Source organism: Nipponia nippon, unplaced genomic scaffold (genome assembly GCF_047370975.1).
Source record: "Nipponia nippon isolate SJK-2023a ecotype South Korea unplaced genomic scaffold, ASM4737097v1 scaffold_5, whole genome shotgun sequence".
Taxonomy (NCBI): Eukaryota; Metazoa; Chordata; class Aves; order Pelecaniformes; family Threskiornithidae; genus Nipponia; species Nipponia nippon.
In genome coordinates, this window is record NW_028262369.1 from 90,141,751 (window position 1) to 90,158,794 (window position 17,044).

The 17,044-nt window shown below is 49.2% G+C and overlaps 2 protein-coding genes across 5 annotated transcripts in view; both read right to left on the minus strand.

Annotated features, from left to right (window-relative positions):
- TMEM37 (transmembrane protein 37) overlaps window positions 1–4,378 on the minus strand; it is an 11,459-nt gene extending 7,081 nt beyond the window's left edge. For 3 of the 4 annotated variants that reach the window (XR_015698876.1, XM_087732469.1, XM_087732468.1), the window contains exons 1-2: window positions 4,250–4,378; window positions 2,854–3,411 (exon numbers count right to left, since the gene is read on the minus strand). Coding sequence is in view for 3 of the 4 variants with exons in the window: in XM_087732469.1 (XP_087588595.1) it covers window positions 2,854–3,411; window positions 4,250–4,270 (579 nt within the window). In the remaining variant the exon portion in view is untranslated. Of the gene's footprint in view, window positions 1–23; window positions 3,412–4,249 lie in introns of those variants that run through there. The other variant, XM_087732470.1, reaches the window with a different exon arrangement.
- Window positions 4,379–13,511: 9,133 nt separating this feature from the next.
- On the minus strand, window positions 13,512–16,931 carry DBI (diazepam binding inhibitor, acyl-CoA binding protein). The gene is made up of 4 exons (XM_087734441.1): window positions 16,772–16,931; window positions 16,514–16,631; window positions 14,580–14,642; window positions 13,512–13,807 (listed from the first exon to the last, which is right to left on the minus strand). The coding sequence occupies exons 1-4, from the start codon at window positions 16,778–16,780 to the stop codon at window positions 13,734–13,736; spliced, it is 264 nt and encodes an 87-aa protein (XP_087590567.1). The 5' UTR covers window positions 16,781–16,931; the 3' UTR covers window positions 13,512–13,733.
- Window positions 16,932–17,044: the final 113 nt, after the last annotated feature.

Here is a 17,044-nt window from a genome sequence, read left to right on the forward strand (position 1 = left end):
AAAGAGAGAATTACAGTTATCTTATTTCAAAGACATTTATTTAACAAACTTCAGGAATATTGCTTGACACTTCCACAACCGGTTGCTGTATATAAGGATATCTCCAAGACAATCAACCCTCTTCTGTAGTATTTAGCCATCAAAGCGCATCTTCTCCCAGTATTAGTAAGCCAAGCAGTACTATATAAAGCCAGTTGGAAAAAAAGTTACTGTATTTTCCCTAGAGGATTCCCCACCCCCAACAAAAGGCCTCTTCTTCAGCTACCAGAGGGCATCCTAAAATCATTCACAATTGCACCAAGTCTTGGGTGAACTCAATGGCCAATTGTCCATTGCCTCCCCCTACCCCGAGCGGGAGGCACCAGCCTGGGACTCGGCCTGGCTATGGCCGCCTTCTCCCAGGGAAGGGGCTGGGGGCACAACCTCCCGCTAGCACGAAAGGGAGCACATGCAGAATTGATTTCCAGTTTTGGATGTCACCGAGAAGGCAGTCTGAAGTTACATCCATGTTTCTAGACGAGCCATGGACACCCTTGACCTCGTGCAGAGAACTGTCCTGCCTGGCATGGGCACCCTTACGCACCACAACTGATGCATTGGTTAGTTAAGGCACTCTACCACCTGGTAACACCACAGTGCAACAGTTTGGGACCGGACCTTGCAGACCCTCTCTGGGGTAAGTAGCTCTGCTAGAGCCAACAGCACTGCTCACACAAGTATCTGCAAGTTCAGCCCACTAGCACGTCTTCGACGGTGCAATTCAGCAACTCAAAAGCACCTTCACACAAGAGAGCCACAGTCACAGTGCAGTTTTCCAGAGGCAGGTTAAGGGCGCAAGTCCTTGTCCTTGAGACAGGGTCAATAAACCCTGACAGAGCCCCGAACACTGCAAGAGCTGCAGACGTTGGCTGGGTAGCACAGCTCCGTGCACTCTCTCATCAGAAAGACGGGCAGACTCGTGCGCAAAAGCACAACTGGCACTGTCCAAAGCAAGCCTGGTCTGAAACTGCATCGCAAAACAGGCTTAGGAGTGTTATCCTAACAAGTTATGGAAATCTGAGAAGGAATGGAGACTGTCCTCATGACGGCGAGCGAGTCCACAGGAGCACATTCAGCAAGGCAGGACTTGAGACTCGTGGCTTTCAAACACAAAGCTGTTTACTCGTGGCTCGCCTACACAGCCTTCTCAGCCTTTGTGCTACGCTGCTTTTGTTTCAGGTGAAAAATTGTGTCAAACTTGCTGCACAGGAAATGAAAACCTTACTCAACAGCTATCAGACAAGCTACAGAGATGAAACATGCAGAAACATTTGTCCTAAAACAAAAATACAGGCAGTTTTACCAGCTGATACAAAACAAACATTAAAACAGAGACCCTGAAATACTCTGAAAACATTTTTATCTGTGGGCAACGGCAGGCTGTATGTTGGGCAGGGACAACCCGGCCTCTGAGGTCTTCTCTTACATCAGACAGCACAGGGAACTTCAGAGCTGCAGCAATTCTGAAGATCTTGGCTCAGGCGTTGGCAGGAGGAAGACCAGCCTTAATATAATTTGGCCAAGTCTCTTTGGATTTCCATCAGCTGTGGCAGATTAAAGCTGTCCCCATCAGCCCCTTCTTAGGCAATCTTGGGCTGCTTCTCCTCCCAGGCCCAGCGTTAATCAGGGGATGAAAAGGACTTGGTCTGGTCAGGAGGATCTAGAGCTTTCTCCTCCCAGAAGAAATGCTACAGGAGACTCTCAGCTACAGGATAAGGAGATTTCACATTGCTGCAGCAGGAAACCCTGACAAACAAAACATGCCCCAGAAGGTGTGGTGGTCTCAGCGTGGTCAGGAGATTTTGCATTGCCCCAGCGGGAAACCCTGACAAACAAAACACTCCCCAGAAGATGCGGTGGTCTCAGCGTGGTCTGCCCAGCCACAATGCCCACCTAGAGCCCCTGCAGAGCTCGTCCCTCTTGCCCCAAAAAAGAAACGAGGAAGAGCAATGCCCCATTACAGAGAACTTTGCAAGGGCTGTGAGGGAGCCCGCTCGGGTGACCGACTGGCACGTGTCCTACAGGGGCGGCAGAGGAGTGGTGACGGCAGGGAGAGGCCGCGAGCGCAGGAACACGTGCTGCTGCCCAAGGAAGGCACCGCGACCCTTCCCCGTACACCTGCATCACCAACACCTATCCTTGGCCCCCCAAGACAGCGACATCTCTCTGCGCCTGTCAGAGGTGTCCCAGAAGAACTCACAGAGGAAAGGACAGATGCAGGGAACGTGCCAGCAGGACATAAAATGGGTGACCAGATCGAGATCTGTGTGCCTTCTCTTTTGAAAGAGAAATGGAGGAGTGGGATCCAGTGAAGATTTTCAATACTCCAAGCCAGTGAGCACGGCCAGGCACAAATCACCTGTCCCTGAGACAGAGCAAAGCCATAAGACACACCAAAGTTGTGTCACACCCTTTCACAGGCTCCAGAGTACGGGGGAAAGCCCCGCAACACCAAACAGTACAGGCTTCGTGTAAGCCTCAAAACTGAGCCCGCACGTGCAGATCGCAGTCTGCCACCCCTCCGCACGCTTAACGGGACACCATCTTCTTTAAACCACTCCTCCAGAAAAACGCATTTCAGCGGCAGCCAGTCTCAGTCTCTGCTTTGCCCATGTTGCGCGGCCCTCCGCACTGACCAGTGGGTGGGTATGTCTTCTACAGGCACGAAGATTGACTCATGCTTCCCCTCCTTGCACACAATTTAAGACACGGTGTCCTTTTCAAACTTCATGAGACTCCCTTTTTTCCACTCTAATTGGCAAAGCTGATTACACAAAGGCGGAGGTACACCCTTTGCGCCTAGATTTTGCCTACCCTGTTCCTGGGGTGTGTGAGGCTGTTGATGTGAAGTCCACTGATCCCATTAAGGAAGAAGAGAAAGGCGGCGACGAACTCGCACCAGTACGTCAGTGTGAAGCCCGTGAAGGTGAGGTGATCCTTCACGAGGATGGAGAAGCTCAGAACCCCGGTGGCCGACAGCAAAAACGAGACGAGGATGAGAACCGAGCCCATCGACCACTTCCGCCTTGCGTTGGCGTCCTCGCAGACTTGGGACACCATCAGGAGCTCCAGGCCAAATATGGCGACCACGACAGCGAAGGACACCATGCTTCTTATGGGAATCGCCCCCACGCTCAGCCCCTCCACCTGGGCCAGGCTGAGGTCGGTGACGCACTTCAGGACGCTGCCGTTGCTAACAGTGCAGAAGTGCCAGAGTCCGAAGAGCTGGCCCCTCGCGAAGAGCCAGCGGCCATCGCAGACGGAGATGGACGACAAGACCACCGCTATCGCCACGCACAAGATGATCAGGCTCCTGATGAGCGTCTCAAAGAAGGACTTCTGCGGTCTCCGGTGCGCCAGCAGCCTCTGCGCCTTAAAGGAGAGTAGGGGGGAAGAAAACCACCCGAGTTAACAGTACTACTTTAGGCTGAAATGAAACCAGAGGGACAAAGCTGTGGGGCTTCAGCATTTGGAGCGATTTGCTTGCGCACATCAAACCCCTTCTCGCGGGGGAAGGCGATGCGGTCAGAGGCTGTACCCAGGAGAAAGGAAGGGTGGGTGAAGCTCTCCTGCTTCCCAGCTGCAGGAACACTGCTCCCACGTCAAGGCCCGGGTGCGGGCTCACAAAGGCTGTGGGCTGAGCAGGATCCCTGCCCCACGGCCCCCGCGGGGCAGCCGCCTGCTCCGGCGGGGCGGGAGGAAACCGCCGGCCCCGGGAGGCCGGCGGCTGGGACGGGGAGGCGGCAGAAGCGGGGCCGGGGAGGGCACCCCGTTACCAGCACTGCCCTTCTTTTCCCACAGCCCTTCTGGGCGGCAGCCAGCCGGGCTCTCCTCCGCTTGCCGGCAGCAGCAGCGGTCCGGACCCGGCTCCTCACCCCGGCGCGGGAGGGGGGGGTCCCCGGCTGCAGCCCCCACGGACCCGCGTGGGCAACGCACACCCCCTCCTCACCGAACACCCTCCAAGAGCGCCCGACGTTCGATTACAAGACAAGCCGCGCACCCCGCAGCAGCCCCGCACGGCAGGCGGCGGGGCTCCGAGAGCCAGGTGCGGCGGCCAGGGGAGAGCCGCCGAGCCGGGGGAGCCGCTGCCGCTCCGGGAAGGGGGGGCTCGGGAAGGGGGGAGGGTCAGGGCGGCCGCGCAGGGAGAAGCCGAAGCGGGAGCCCCCCGGGGGGGCGATGCGCGGCCCCGGTACCCGGAGCCGGGACGTACCTGCGCCCCGATGGCCGTCATGCTGCCGGCAGCGCCGAAAGACGCGGGCGGGCTCCGGCCGCGGCCTTTTATGTCCCCGGAGGGCGGCGGGCAGCGCTGCCGCCCGCCCCGCCCGTGGGGCCGGGGCGCCCTCCGGGCCCCCCCGCGGCTGAGTCAGCGGGGCGGCCCCGACGGGCGGAGCCGGGCCGCTCCTGTAGCGGAGGAAGGCAGCGCCGCTCGCAGCCCGGGCACGGGCCTAGAGCACGGCAGCCCCGGGGGGCAGCGGCCCCCTCCCCGTGTGCCGCTGTACCACCCGCTGCCGGGCAGCTCGGGGTTTGCTTCCCGAGGCAGCGTCCGTGGCCTCAACGCCAGGCCTTCACGGGTCGGGGAGCGAGCCCGGGGCCCGCCCGTCCACCCGCGGGGACCCCCGTCCACCCGCGGGAGCCAGGCTGCGCCAGAAGCGCGTTGTGAAGGAGACCCCCGCACCGCCTCAGCATCGGCCCCCCGGCGTTGCGGTGCTGTGCACGGCGGTACCCGGCCGCGGAACGCAAAACCATCCCCTCCTGCCCTTCCCTTCCACACAAAACCACCCTCTCCCGCCCTTCCACGCAAAACCACCCCCTCCCGCCCTTCCCCGGCAGCGGCCCGCCGGCCTCTGCTCCCCGCGTTCGTGCTCCCGGAGCCGCTCGGGCACCGGCTCTCCTTGCCCGCTGTCATTGCGGCCTCTCACCTTGGGCTGTGTGCACCCTCTTATCTGTTACCTGCATACTTCTCCTTATGTATCTCTACCTGTATCGTCAGCAAAAACCTCTCTCCTCATAAAGTTTTATGCCCTTGCTCTTTTTCTCACTCACGTTTTGCCATCCTCTAATGAATTACTGATTGCTTCACTACTTTTTTTTTTTTGGGGCCAGAAACAGCTTTAAAAAAAAAAGCCCAAAGAAGTTGGGTTTTGCTGTGTCATCAGAAACTCTTGTTTTACTGCCAAATTCTGACTGCGATTCCAGGGGAGAGGCCTGCAGTGACTGCACGGGCTGCAGGGGATCGGCTCACGGGTCCTTGGTCTGGGCCTCCCTCGGACACAGCCGGGGTTGGAATTTGACCATTGCCTTTCTAGCCGAAAGGAGCTGGAAGAATCTCCTTCTCCAACACGGGGCGGTGGAAGTTACTGTAACTTTACCCTTCTTCCAGCTTCCATTTCTGAACAAATCAGTTGTTTATATAGATTGTCTCATTATTTTAATCTCTACACAATTTCATGAGGGCTTTCTGTGTTTCCTTTAAAAATAGATATATATCTGCTACGATTCGGCTGGGGGCGTTCTCTGTAACACTATTTCTAGTAAGGGTGAGTGTTCTGAACAACATGTTTACTTGAGTTTTCATACATCACATTTTAATGATAAATTCTGACCTTTTTCTTTCTCTCTTCCTTCAAAATCTTCTGTTAAATCGTTTCTCTTCAAAGTTGTATACAGTATTAGATTATATTTCTATCAAACACTGCGTTGGGATTTTCCGCTTTTGCAACACGGCACATTTTTGCAAGGTCTGTTGTTAAAACTTCTTTTGTGGGTTTGTAGTCTGCAACATTTTTTGCGTTCTGAGCACGTTATCCAAGCTCGCAGACTTGCCGCATCCCTTTCATTTCAGGTTCATCAGATGATAGAATAGTTTTATGAACATCCTGGGCTATTTATTCCACAGGGTAAGCAGCGTTTCTGTATCGCAGCATTCAGATGGATCGCATGCATTCCCTGTTACACCCTTCCACTTCTAAGTTCCAAATGTAACAATATTTATGTGTTTTTGGCTCAAAAAGCACAAGCAGGTCTTGTTGTCCCATTTGCTGCAGGAACTGAACAAATGCTGCTTGCATGTAACCGTGCAAAGCAAACGCGGGCTCCGGCCGGAGAAAATACACCACCTCCTATCTGGCAAAAACCTCCCGTGACTTACGCTGTCTGTAACATAGGCTCGATCCTGCGCAAAGCATGAGGCAACTTGGCCCCCAGTAAGCAAAATTATTAAGCACAGAAAAAACCCATGAGTCATCCTAACGACTTTAGCAATTTAAAAAGAATAGTTTTTAATAGTGAGGTGTATCCAGCTGAACAAGACAATATTTTTCTGTAAAAGCCCGTGGTAAGGCTCACATGAGTAAACATGTGCAGAAAAAGCTTTGTAGAAGGAGGAGCCTGAAGTGGTTACTTTTGAAACTAAACCTGCTCCCTGTCACCCTTGGATCCTTTAGCAGATCTATAGGTACCTGCCAAGCTGCCTCACTGAGGAAAAGGATGGTTTGGGGATGGTACTTTTGCTGCAAACACAGAATTGCTTTAATATTTCGTACTTCATTTCGTTTCCCCCAATATAAAATACAAACCGGAATTAAACGGGACCTGTAATTAAGATCAGCATTGAATTGGTACTCGTTACCGAAGTCAGTGAGGGGAGGACGATGGTTACGGCTGCGTTGACAGAACAGTCACTAACAGTGTATGGCCTCTTTGTTTCTGCTGTCGCTCGGCTGGAGATACCTGCTGGTAAAGCTGTCTGGATTTATGGAGCCTGCTGGAACTGTGTACCTTTTTCAAATGGAAAATGAGTTTATCTTCACTGTCTCATAACAAAACAAGCCAAATATATTATCTGTCTTGTCAAGATAAAAAAAAAAAAAACAAAACAGAATTGATTGAAAAGACAAATTGTGGAAAAATGCCTCAAGATTATTTTGGAAAATTGTATGGGAAAACAGTGTTTTACAATAAAAAGAGCTCAGTACTTTAAAAGGAAAAATAAGATTATTTTTTTTTGCCTGAAAAATACATTACCTACATCATAACACCACGGCAAGCGACCTTTAAAGCACTTCAGATGTATTTTTGGTTCAGCTGTGTCCATGTAGAGTTCTTGGTGTATTGCCAATTTCAGTATTTTGTTTAGAAAGTCCCTTTTCTCTATTGTTTAAGTGGGTATTTCACATCCTATCCCTGGAGAGAAAGTTTTCAGGGAAACGTGTTCATAAATAATGGAAATTACCAGAGACTGCTGTAAAACATGGAAGGAGTTTCATCTGGTTCATTTAAAACCACGAGGAGCGTAACGCTGAAGAATCTGTTCCAGCTTTTCTCCTGCAGAAGCCCGGAGAAGGTTCAGGACTGAAGTCCAAGTCCCCGGGGCTTAGGGAACGGTTACCCCATGAAGTATTTTACTTCAAGGTAAAGCAGAACACAAGTGACCGAGTCACCACCAGCATGGGTTCGTCTCATCTCAAAGTTGCTGCAGGTCACTTCTGTAAATGCATTTGTCTGTTGAATAAAATTCTTTCTGATCACATCTTTAATTCTTGGCACAGCAACTGATCTGGCGAGGTATTTAAATCCTCATTTTTATCAGATCCTTATTTCAAGGTGTCTTTCCAGGCAGAAGTTGACCTGATCTTGGAGACAAGCAGATCTTCAGGATCTCACAGACTGAGACTTTGGGACATGCCCTGTATGAGGGGCAAAATGGTTTTATTCATATATTCCCCAAAAAGTGAGGATGTAGAAAATTTTTTGAGGAAGAAGGAAGAGGCTAGCTGTCTTGTGTCACTGTTCTTTTGCAGGGTTGTTTTTTTTTTTTTTCTGGCAGTAGATTGAAAACCCAAGTTGAAGAAGTTGCATTCAGCTCAGGCTGGGTTCAACGTGCTGGGCTGAAACAGAGCTGCTGGAATGGGGCAAAAAGTCAGCAAGTTGCTGGCAAGCTGCTCAAAACAGGCAGCTTCTGGGACCGCAGGCACAGTCATCCTCAGCCAACAGTGCCCCAGGCAGCGCCGGTAACATAAGCGGGGTTTGGGCTGTACCAGGGCCCGTACAGCTCAGAACAACCCCTTGTCACATCTGCTTTAGCTCACGATTTTCCTCCCATCATTGCAGGTGACGGCAGCCAAGCCGACAGCCTCGTCCGAGCGTGTAAAAGAGATGCGGTTAAGCACGTAAAGAGGAGACGGCTCCTGGGCCGGATGGTTTCGCTTTGCCTCCTGCCTGGACGCCTCCCCGGTGCCGTGGGAAGGCAGCCTGCCCCCAGCCAGGGGCTGCAGCCCCAGGCTCTCCCACACGCTGCTGCTGGACGTGGCAATAACGCCCGCCGCCGGGGTCCGGGATCCTGTCGTTCATCCGAATCAAACGGTACCTGTCAAGGCACTCCTAGTGGGTTAGAAACAGGCTGATAACACGCCAGTTCATTACAGTGACTTCCCCCCCCGCCCCAACTAACTCTAAGAATAAGAAGAGAGACTTCAAGCAGAAGAACAGGCTTAAAGGAATACATTTTGTATCCTGGAAAGAATTGTGTTTTCACTTCTGATCGGTTCCTGGACCTACATCAGCATCGTATTGCAGAGACCCAACACGGGGTGCTCACTCGTTCTGCTTCAGATTCGGCCCTTTTCAGGCACCTCTGGCAATAGTTCCACTGGCTTAGGACATACCTCAACCTGTCTGCATCTGTCCATTGCAGCAAATTAATGCTTTAAAATATACATCCAATACAGAAAATAAAACTCCAGCCCCTTTAACACTACTAGAAAAACTTGGGTCTGTATTTCAATACTATGTAAGCTGGGGGAAATCATATTATTCAGTTTCTCAGTTGTCAGATACGTTTCTTCTCTCAGTAAAAACCCAGATCAATGCAGCTAAATACTCGGATTTAACAATACCAAGTACGTTGAACTGGTGAGCTCACCTTTCAGATTCAGAACTCACTCAAACGAGCAGCATGTGCTAAGAGGAGATGGCGTACCACTGCCTCCGCCTTTCGGGGAACACGGTACAAGTCAGCATCTCGCACACTTTGGTGGAGACAAACAAGGTGTCTCCCCAGCTGTGCTAGCCAAGTAATGTTATTTTCATTCTTTCCAGGGTGTGGAATCACCTGTCCGAGGCAATCCAGGCTTGCAAGCAGAACAAGCCCCGGGCTCAGAACCAACTGGGCAGGGTGATCATTCGATATCTCCACGCGGGCTCTGGGCTCTTTGACATAGCAGTAAGGCGCTTTTCGTTGCAGTGGCAGTACTTAGAGCTGAAGTAATCCTTGCTAACATAAGAATTGGAAGGGATTTGTTGAGCCACTGATTCCACTTTCAGGCAGATCTTTGTATCACCTCTTTCATAAGCTTCACAAGCCCCAGGAATTTTGACCAGCTGCTCCTCCTCAGGCCCATGCTCATTAATGATACTGCATTTTTGAATGGCTTCTCCATTATTCTGGACAGTCTAAAGCATAGGAAAGCTTTCAGACTTTAGAGGCAAGACATATTGGATGATTTTGAAAACAACTCTACATCTTCAGGTATTCTTGAGATAGCAAAGGACTGCTCTAAAACTAGAGTGGATGGTGGGATGGTTGTAAGAGATGAATCAGCTCTAACAAGCATTAAGAGGGTCAGACCTTGAAAAAAAATAAATTTATGTGTACTGGGACTAACCAAAAATCTAGAAGCCACAGGTGGAAATGGGAATGAAAGTTAAAAGACCACGGAAGGCAAACTCCATGTGAATTCTCCATTCTAGAATAACACAAGCCGTATTTAATTTTCACAGATATGCTGGCTCTAGAGGAAACACAACCTCATCTTAATAACAGTGAAGACAGACTCCTGCCTAGGATGGATCGATGTTATTTGCACTTTAAACGAGCAGCTGAAGACTGGCTAATTTCTAGATCTGAGCCTGAAGATACTTCCTATACTTCTGGGTAGAGGGGAAAAAAAAAAAAAAAAAAATCAGATTCTATCTTTTGTTCTATTCTATCAACTTTTACACTTCTGAGTTGATTACTGTGACTCTCACTCAAATGTGTTATTCCTATGTAATATCAACTTGTCTTACCTCTAAGCAGCTTTGACAACTTGGAAGACTGCATAACCTTTTTTGGGTGACAGCTGTGGTATTTAGAAACCTATCCAAGCCAAAATGCCTTTTCTTTTTTGTCTCCCCCAATTTATAATCAATCCCACAAGACGGCTCAGATGCCCAGTGACCCCAAAGTGGTATTGCCCCATATTGTTTGCTCTGAACACTCAGGGGGCAGAGCAAATATTTTAAACAACAGCAAATACAATTGTAATTTATTTTTAGCAGTATCATCAGGGTCAAATAAGTTCAAAGGTTAAAATACTTGCATTGTGAAACAAGATCACTCCAGACGAGGACTGAAGAATTTTGACAGATAGTTGCCCGCTGCAGTCAGCCTCAGAGTGGTTTTTACTCAAACAGAAAACTTCACAGGGCTGGAAAATCTGCTATGACCCTTAAGCAGCACAGCAGTACCGATTTGTTAAATCTGTGCTTAGGGGTATTGCACCTTCACATATGTTTGTTAAGAGCAAGGAAAACCCACAAGAAAGAAAACCCCAAGGAAAACAACATCCCCTTTACAGCTTATCTCTAATCGCACTGGGTACCAATCAGCTAGTTTCTCTGAAGAGCTAATAGTAGCAGTGCAATAGAAGGAACGCCGTCTTATCGCAGACGCAAGTTAACATTTATTATTGCCATATCCAAAGTCCAGATTCCGTCCTGCACACTCTGCAAACTCAGCAAACCAGACCTGAGTGCATGCGTGCCAGCTGGCCTCTGACCTCCTGCGCGCTGGGCTTGTTTCAGCGCACGTCCCTTCCCCTTCGCGAGCGCTGCAAGGATCAGGATGTTGCTGCCCTTGCTTTGATCTAACAAGAGGAAATAGCAGCGACTCCCTGAACGGGTGTCAGAACAATCCCCTGTTTTGCAGCACAGCCCAGCCATCAAAAGCATCTGTTCCTCCATCAAGACTACCTTATTACAGGCAAAGCAATGGTTCTGAAGTTATATTTTGGTTCAAGGCTTGCTACTTCGGCTTCAAATCTCAAGGCTAAATACCTTAACGGTTGTCTATTTTTACCACTCTATTAGTTTAATAAAAGCAATTACCTCCACCTACAAATCTGTTTGTAGATGTCCTTAAGCCACTCTTGTCCTATCATCACTACTGCCAAAGTGTTACTTATGCAGCCCAGCAGTCTGATACTCCATACCAGCAAGCACTACGCGGTCCGTAAGTCAGCAACGTTTTCAGACAGCCCAGCAGCCCGTGCATTTACAGACATTCACCCTGCTGGCAGACACCCAGCCCCCCCCGACTCGGTTCAGTCTTTTTCCAACACGCTCCCTGCAGTGGCAGTACCCCCAGTTAGTGGCTGTGCAGCCAACTTTTTTGTTGCTCCTTCTCATCACGAACGCCGTGCACAGACATCAGTACCTTAGTGCCTTTGTACGGTCTCTTACTGCACAGCTCTTACTTCCACAACTTGAATTTTTCAGCTTACTCCAAATACTAAGACCACTGATGTTACTTTCCTAAGGAAGGTGAAGCTGCAAGCAGGAAGAAAGCATTACTACAGTAAAAATGAAGTATCCAAATAAGACATTCGAGGTAGAGTTCTCCATCACTTGTACAGAGTGGCAAACAGCATTAATATTAAGTACAAGGCAACATATAAAAGCCTGGCCAGGACCAGTCCCTCTCTGGGATAAGCACTGTGTACACAGCAATGTTTTCCTAATGCCAGACAGGTATGAGAAAGGAGAGCAGCACTGTAATGATTAGTGAAGTCTCACAAGGGAAATCAAGCCAAACGAAGACTAGGATGTAGAACTTGCTACTCCCAGCCCACTCTTCAGACAGAATCCAATTGCACTGCTTTAGCAATCAAAAATTCTGAAAACACCCCTTTTGACAGAAAGCACGTTAGCAAACCACGGCATGCTCACAGTACGTCAGCTTCCAGCAAACAAGAGCAGAGGTGGAAGCATTTGCCAGTATGAGTTACATTCTGCTGCAGGTTGGCAGGATCCTCCAAGGATAACCAGCTTCATGAAATACAGCTGTGAAGACGGAGCTGGCTGTGGAATTTAGGGCTGGCAAAGAGCTCTGATCATCTCTTACACTGAACATCTGCTCTTACCCCTCTTCTGCAAGGTGAACGTAATCAACACATCTCAAATGACTAACAGAGGATACCACAGGAGGTAAAAAACCCAAATGCTTACATTACTTATCCAGAAGAACAGGGAAGAATAGGAATAAGCAACCTTTTTCCTTATGAGAACAGGGAACAAGCCCTTCCTTATCCTAACACATTTTAAAGGGTGAACAAGTAGCTCCAAGGGCATTTCCCATTAAAAGTAGCAAAGGGGGAAGTTATAATTTTTGAAAGCATGTAAGGTAAAGTTATCTCCATCTCTCCCCAGTGGCATAAGAAAATACAGGTTAGATACTACACACAGCAAAGCCAGCGTAACTTAGTACAGAACTATGTCTTTATCTAGACAGATATGTAATGACAGATTTCATCCCTACGTATTTCTATACTTCACTTGCTTATCTGAAGGCAGTGTGATTTGAAGTCCTCACCTGTTCAGATACTAACCGGTACAGCAGGAATTAGAACACCTTAATCCTGTACAAGGTTGTGACTTCATTCTCGCACGGTCTATGCTGGAATAGCTCAGCGCCACATTTTAAAAGCAGTCTCCCCTTCTGGCCTCAGCAACTCTAGCAGACTATGCTAGGCAGACAGAAAAGCTAAAGGCCTACTAGAGATGGTCACAACTGTGTGTTTTGTATAAAACTTTTGCTGATGAGCACTGTAAGTCTTCCTGTTTGAACAGCCTTGTAAGCGTTAAGCCAACGTATGCTTGATTTACCCCTCACTGTAGCCTCAGTACATGGCCACAGCAGCGCTCTGTTTCCAGCAGTACACTATCAAGGGCATCAACAACTCTGCTGCCGCCCGCAGAACCTTTCCTTTCACAGGGAGGTTTTGTGTTCAGCTGCCGAGTACTTGCCTTCTTTCCCGAACCCTGACATTGTTGCTGGGGAATAACATCTCCAAGAGGTGTTTTATGAAAGACGGTTTGGCAATTGTTGACTAAGTCTCTGAAAGCCCCAGACAACAAGTATCAAGCACCTTGTTCTTGGTATAGACAGCATCAGACCCAGCCTCTTCACGTGGTGCTTCGGCTTTTGTGGGTGGCCGCTCATCCACGTGAGAAAGGAGGCCAAGCAGTCTCAGACATCACCGGGCTGGTTTGGACACAAGTCCGCATTGCACGAAACACAGATTACTGAGCCCCCTCTAGTGGCACACGGACTGGAGAGGCTGGCTGGCACCTTACAAAGAAGTGCTTGACGGCTGCATCATGGCAATTAAGGGCTGAGCTCAGAATAATCTCTAAGGGATGATCATCACAACAGCTAAAGTACCAAATGCACTTTAATGAGTTCCAGATTTTGTTCCCAGAAGGAATTTGTAACGTGTCAGTACATTAGGCAGGTACACAACTTCCCCTGAACTACAGGCATGAGGAAAACCGACTATAATAGATTAGGTATTTAAAATTATTGTCAGAAACCAGTTTTCCACAGTATTAGAAATAAGGCATGTTTCAGGTGTGCAAGTGGCTGCTATATCCAGTCCTCAGATGCCGTATTTGCCCTTTAGTTCTTCCACTTTTTCTATGTAAGCTTTCATTGCATCTTCTTTGGACATTCCTGAGGGACAGAACACAGGAAGCAGTCAGACACCTTTTACAGATTAAGATACCTTTTACATATAAGTCACAATTCCTTGCTGCAGCACACAGCAGCATGCTACCAGAGAGCAAAGGTGATAAGAAGGCCACTTGCCTGTGAATCTAGTATTGAAGTTTTACACAAATGTGTTCAGCAGTCATGAGAAAACAGTGTTTTGAAGCAAAGTTACATTTGCATAGATAGCAACTAAACAGTGTATTGGCTCTATCACCGCCATTCACAATTATTACAGGAAAGCTACTCAATCAACTTAGACTGCATTTAGATGTAGCGCTGGCTCCTTACAACACCAGAAAAATCCCGTTTGCATAGATGAGACCACTCATTTGGCCCCTCATTTCGAGCAGAGAGTCCAGTTGCATCCTCCAGTTAGGAAAGCTTTAGAAGAAACACAACAACTGGAGGGAGAGCTCAGTCTCTGGCGTACTAGGCTGGGACCTGGAAAGCAGATTTAGGTTTCTGCTGCTGCAGTTCTCCTTTGTGTAACATCTTGGGCCAGCTGGGCATTTTGCACCTGAATTCTCTTTCACACAGGCTACATTTTTCAGGATTACTTCTGCCTTGCAGAGGTAATCAAAAGTAAGAATTTATTATCACGGCATCCTGAACTTCTAGAACTCTTGTCTTATAAGGCAACACTATTTTATTTCTTGCTGAACCACATATGCTTTTCTGACTAGTTTCCCTGTGGTTTTATGTATTCATTTTTATTTTTTAAGCAGACACTTACCTTTCAATGCGTTCCAGGCATCCCACTTTGCTTTGCCTTTGAAGTCCAGCATACCAGGGCGGTCTGAGAAAGACAGGATAAGCAGCAGAATTAGTTTGCATGGTCTGGGTGTAAGTAATACCTACTCCTTTCCTGAAGGCTATTTAGCTCTTAACTACAATAAAATACAGTGATTCACCTCTGCAGCTCTTACTTACTAACCTGTAGTCAGGAGATCACCTCTGATGCTGAAGGGAGCATGTTGGAATGCCATCGGTGGCAACAGAGAGATTCTCTGTCAAGTTCCCTTAAGACAACAGCATTTGAGCAGAAGAGCACCAAACAGTGTGATTTGGTTTTATCGTACTTTCTGAAGAGACTGCTGTTGCATAACAGCTACCCAATTAAAGAACATCATCAGCTCTAAAGTAAAGCAGAAATGCCCTAAGGTCCATTACACACAGAGATGATGAAATCAAAAGCTAGTAGCATACAGCTTAGAACTCATTATCATCAAGTTAATGGTATGTTTCTAACATATAGCTCTTCATTTGTGCTGTCATCTAGAAATATAAGCACTGAATGTTAACTGGCTTCATTACAGGCCACATTGTAGCCAAATAGAGAAGAAATGAACGAGATATGGATGTGTATATGGTTATTCTTCACATAAAGTCCTCTCTGTGTTTTTACTTCTTCTCTGTCTCCTTAAAGACAACCCTTAGGATTAACAAATGGAACTGGACAGTAGCTTGTACATTAGCCACAAAAATACCCTTGTGCTGCTCACATGGCCATGTGACCTGCAGAGCTAGTTGGCAGCTCCACTTCTCTAACAAAATCCCTACTAGCTCACTCTTACAAGGACTGCTTTTCTAACCAACTCCTGTTGGCTACTGCTTCACAGAACACAGAAATGTCGGTATATTAACAGGTCTATAGCACCATTTCAGTTTGGCAAACATTAATAATGCTGAAGTCCAGCCACACCAAAAGGATCATATCTTAAAAGCAAAGTCAGTTCCTCTCTCCCTCAACGCCGTCCATCTTGGGGAAAAAAAATAGAGACGGCAACCCCCCCCCCCGTACTTACCACTTCCTGCACACTTCACCGTCAGCTTTGAATCCAGTCAACACCCAATAAACTTCACCGGCAACTGGGTCAGGAGGCCAGTGCTCCAAACAAATGACCTTTTTCCTTTCTAATTCTAGTTACTCAAATGTAACACAAGGTCAGTAGAGACGGGCTTCATTCTAAGTGTTATTCCTAGTCTGAGCTGCCAGTGACAGAAGCATAGCAACAGAAGTAGCAGGGGAGATTTTGCATAGCGTACCTGCAGAGATATTTCTGCTACGGTCCTTCCAAGATGTCATATTTAATTGCAGCTCCTACAGGAGTTTCTCCTGTTACACACATCTGCATCGTTTTCTTCTGCGTTGGCTTTGCAATATTATTTTTAGTAGCCAATCCAGTTTACACAAACCGCCCCCCCGCCCCATATTGCAATTCCACACTTACACAGTTTGCCTTGCTGTTTAAGCCTGTTTAACTGAGAAGTGTTTGTATTAAAGCAACATCCCTTGACCTAAGCAGCTGCTTACTGATAGAGGTCTCCAAAAATCCCAGACCCAATATTTGCACAAAGCTAACACAAAGGATTCTCAGAGAATTGCTCAACGATTTAGATGACTGCAGCTGGGTTCATCTAAAAATTGCACAAACCCTTATCAGGTCAGCTTATGCCTGCCTACATATAAACCCATGCCAAATCGGTATTGAGTCATTTTTGCTAAACCACAGAATTACACGAAGCGAGGCACTCAACAAGGGAGAGGCTTGGCCTCCCCAAGTGCCTCCAGCTCAGCCCCAGGCCGCAACAGCGTCACCCCCGCCCGCCGGGGGCCCTGGCACAGAGCCCGGGGGGGGGGGGCGGGGGGAACAAGGCGGTACCTACCCGTGTTCACGTCGCCGACCGTGGCCTGTTTGTAGTGGCTGTAGACGTCGAGCATCTCTTGGTCCGTGGGTTGGGACTTGAGCTGCTTCACCTCCTCGGCGGCTTTCTGGAACGCGGCCTAGAGGCGAAGGGGAGGCCCCGGAGCAGCGGTGAGCACCCGCGGGCTGCCGCTGCCAAACACGGGGGAGAGAGGGAGGAAAGGAAGGAAGGTACCCGCCGCCCCCCAGTTCCCCACAGCCTCCCCAACACAGCCCGTACCTCAGACATGGCGACCCCCTCTGCACCACCGCGACCCCCCGGCGTCTGCCACGCCGCCCTCACCGCTCGGCCGCTTCACCCCTCGCCAGAGCGCTCGCTGGCCAATCCCAGCGCCACGGCCAACACGGCGGCCAATCGGCACCTGCCGAGGGCGGGGAGAAGCCAGGCAAAGGGCCAATGCGAGGGCGGTGCGGGAGGGGCTGGCTTCGGGGGGGGCGCGGCGTTCGTCAACGAGGTGGGGGCTCGGGGGCGTGGCCGCCCAGAGCCCCGCCC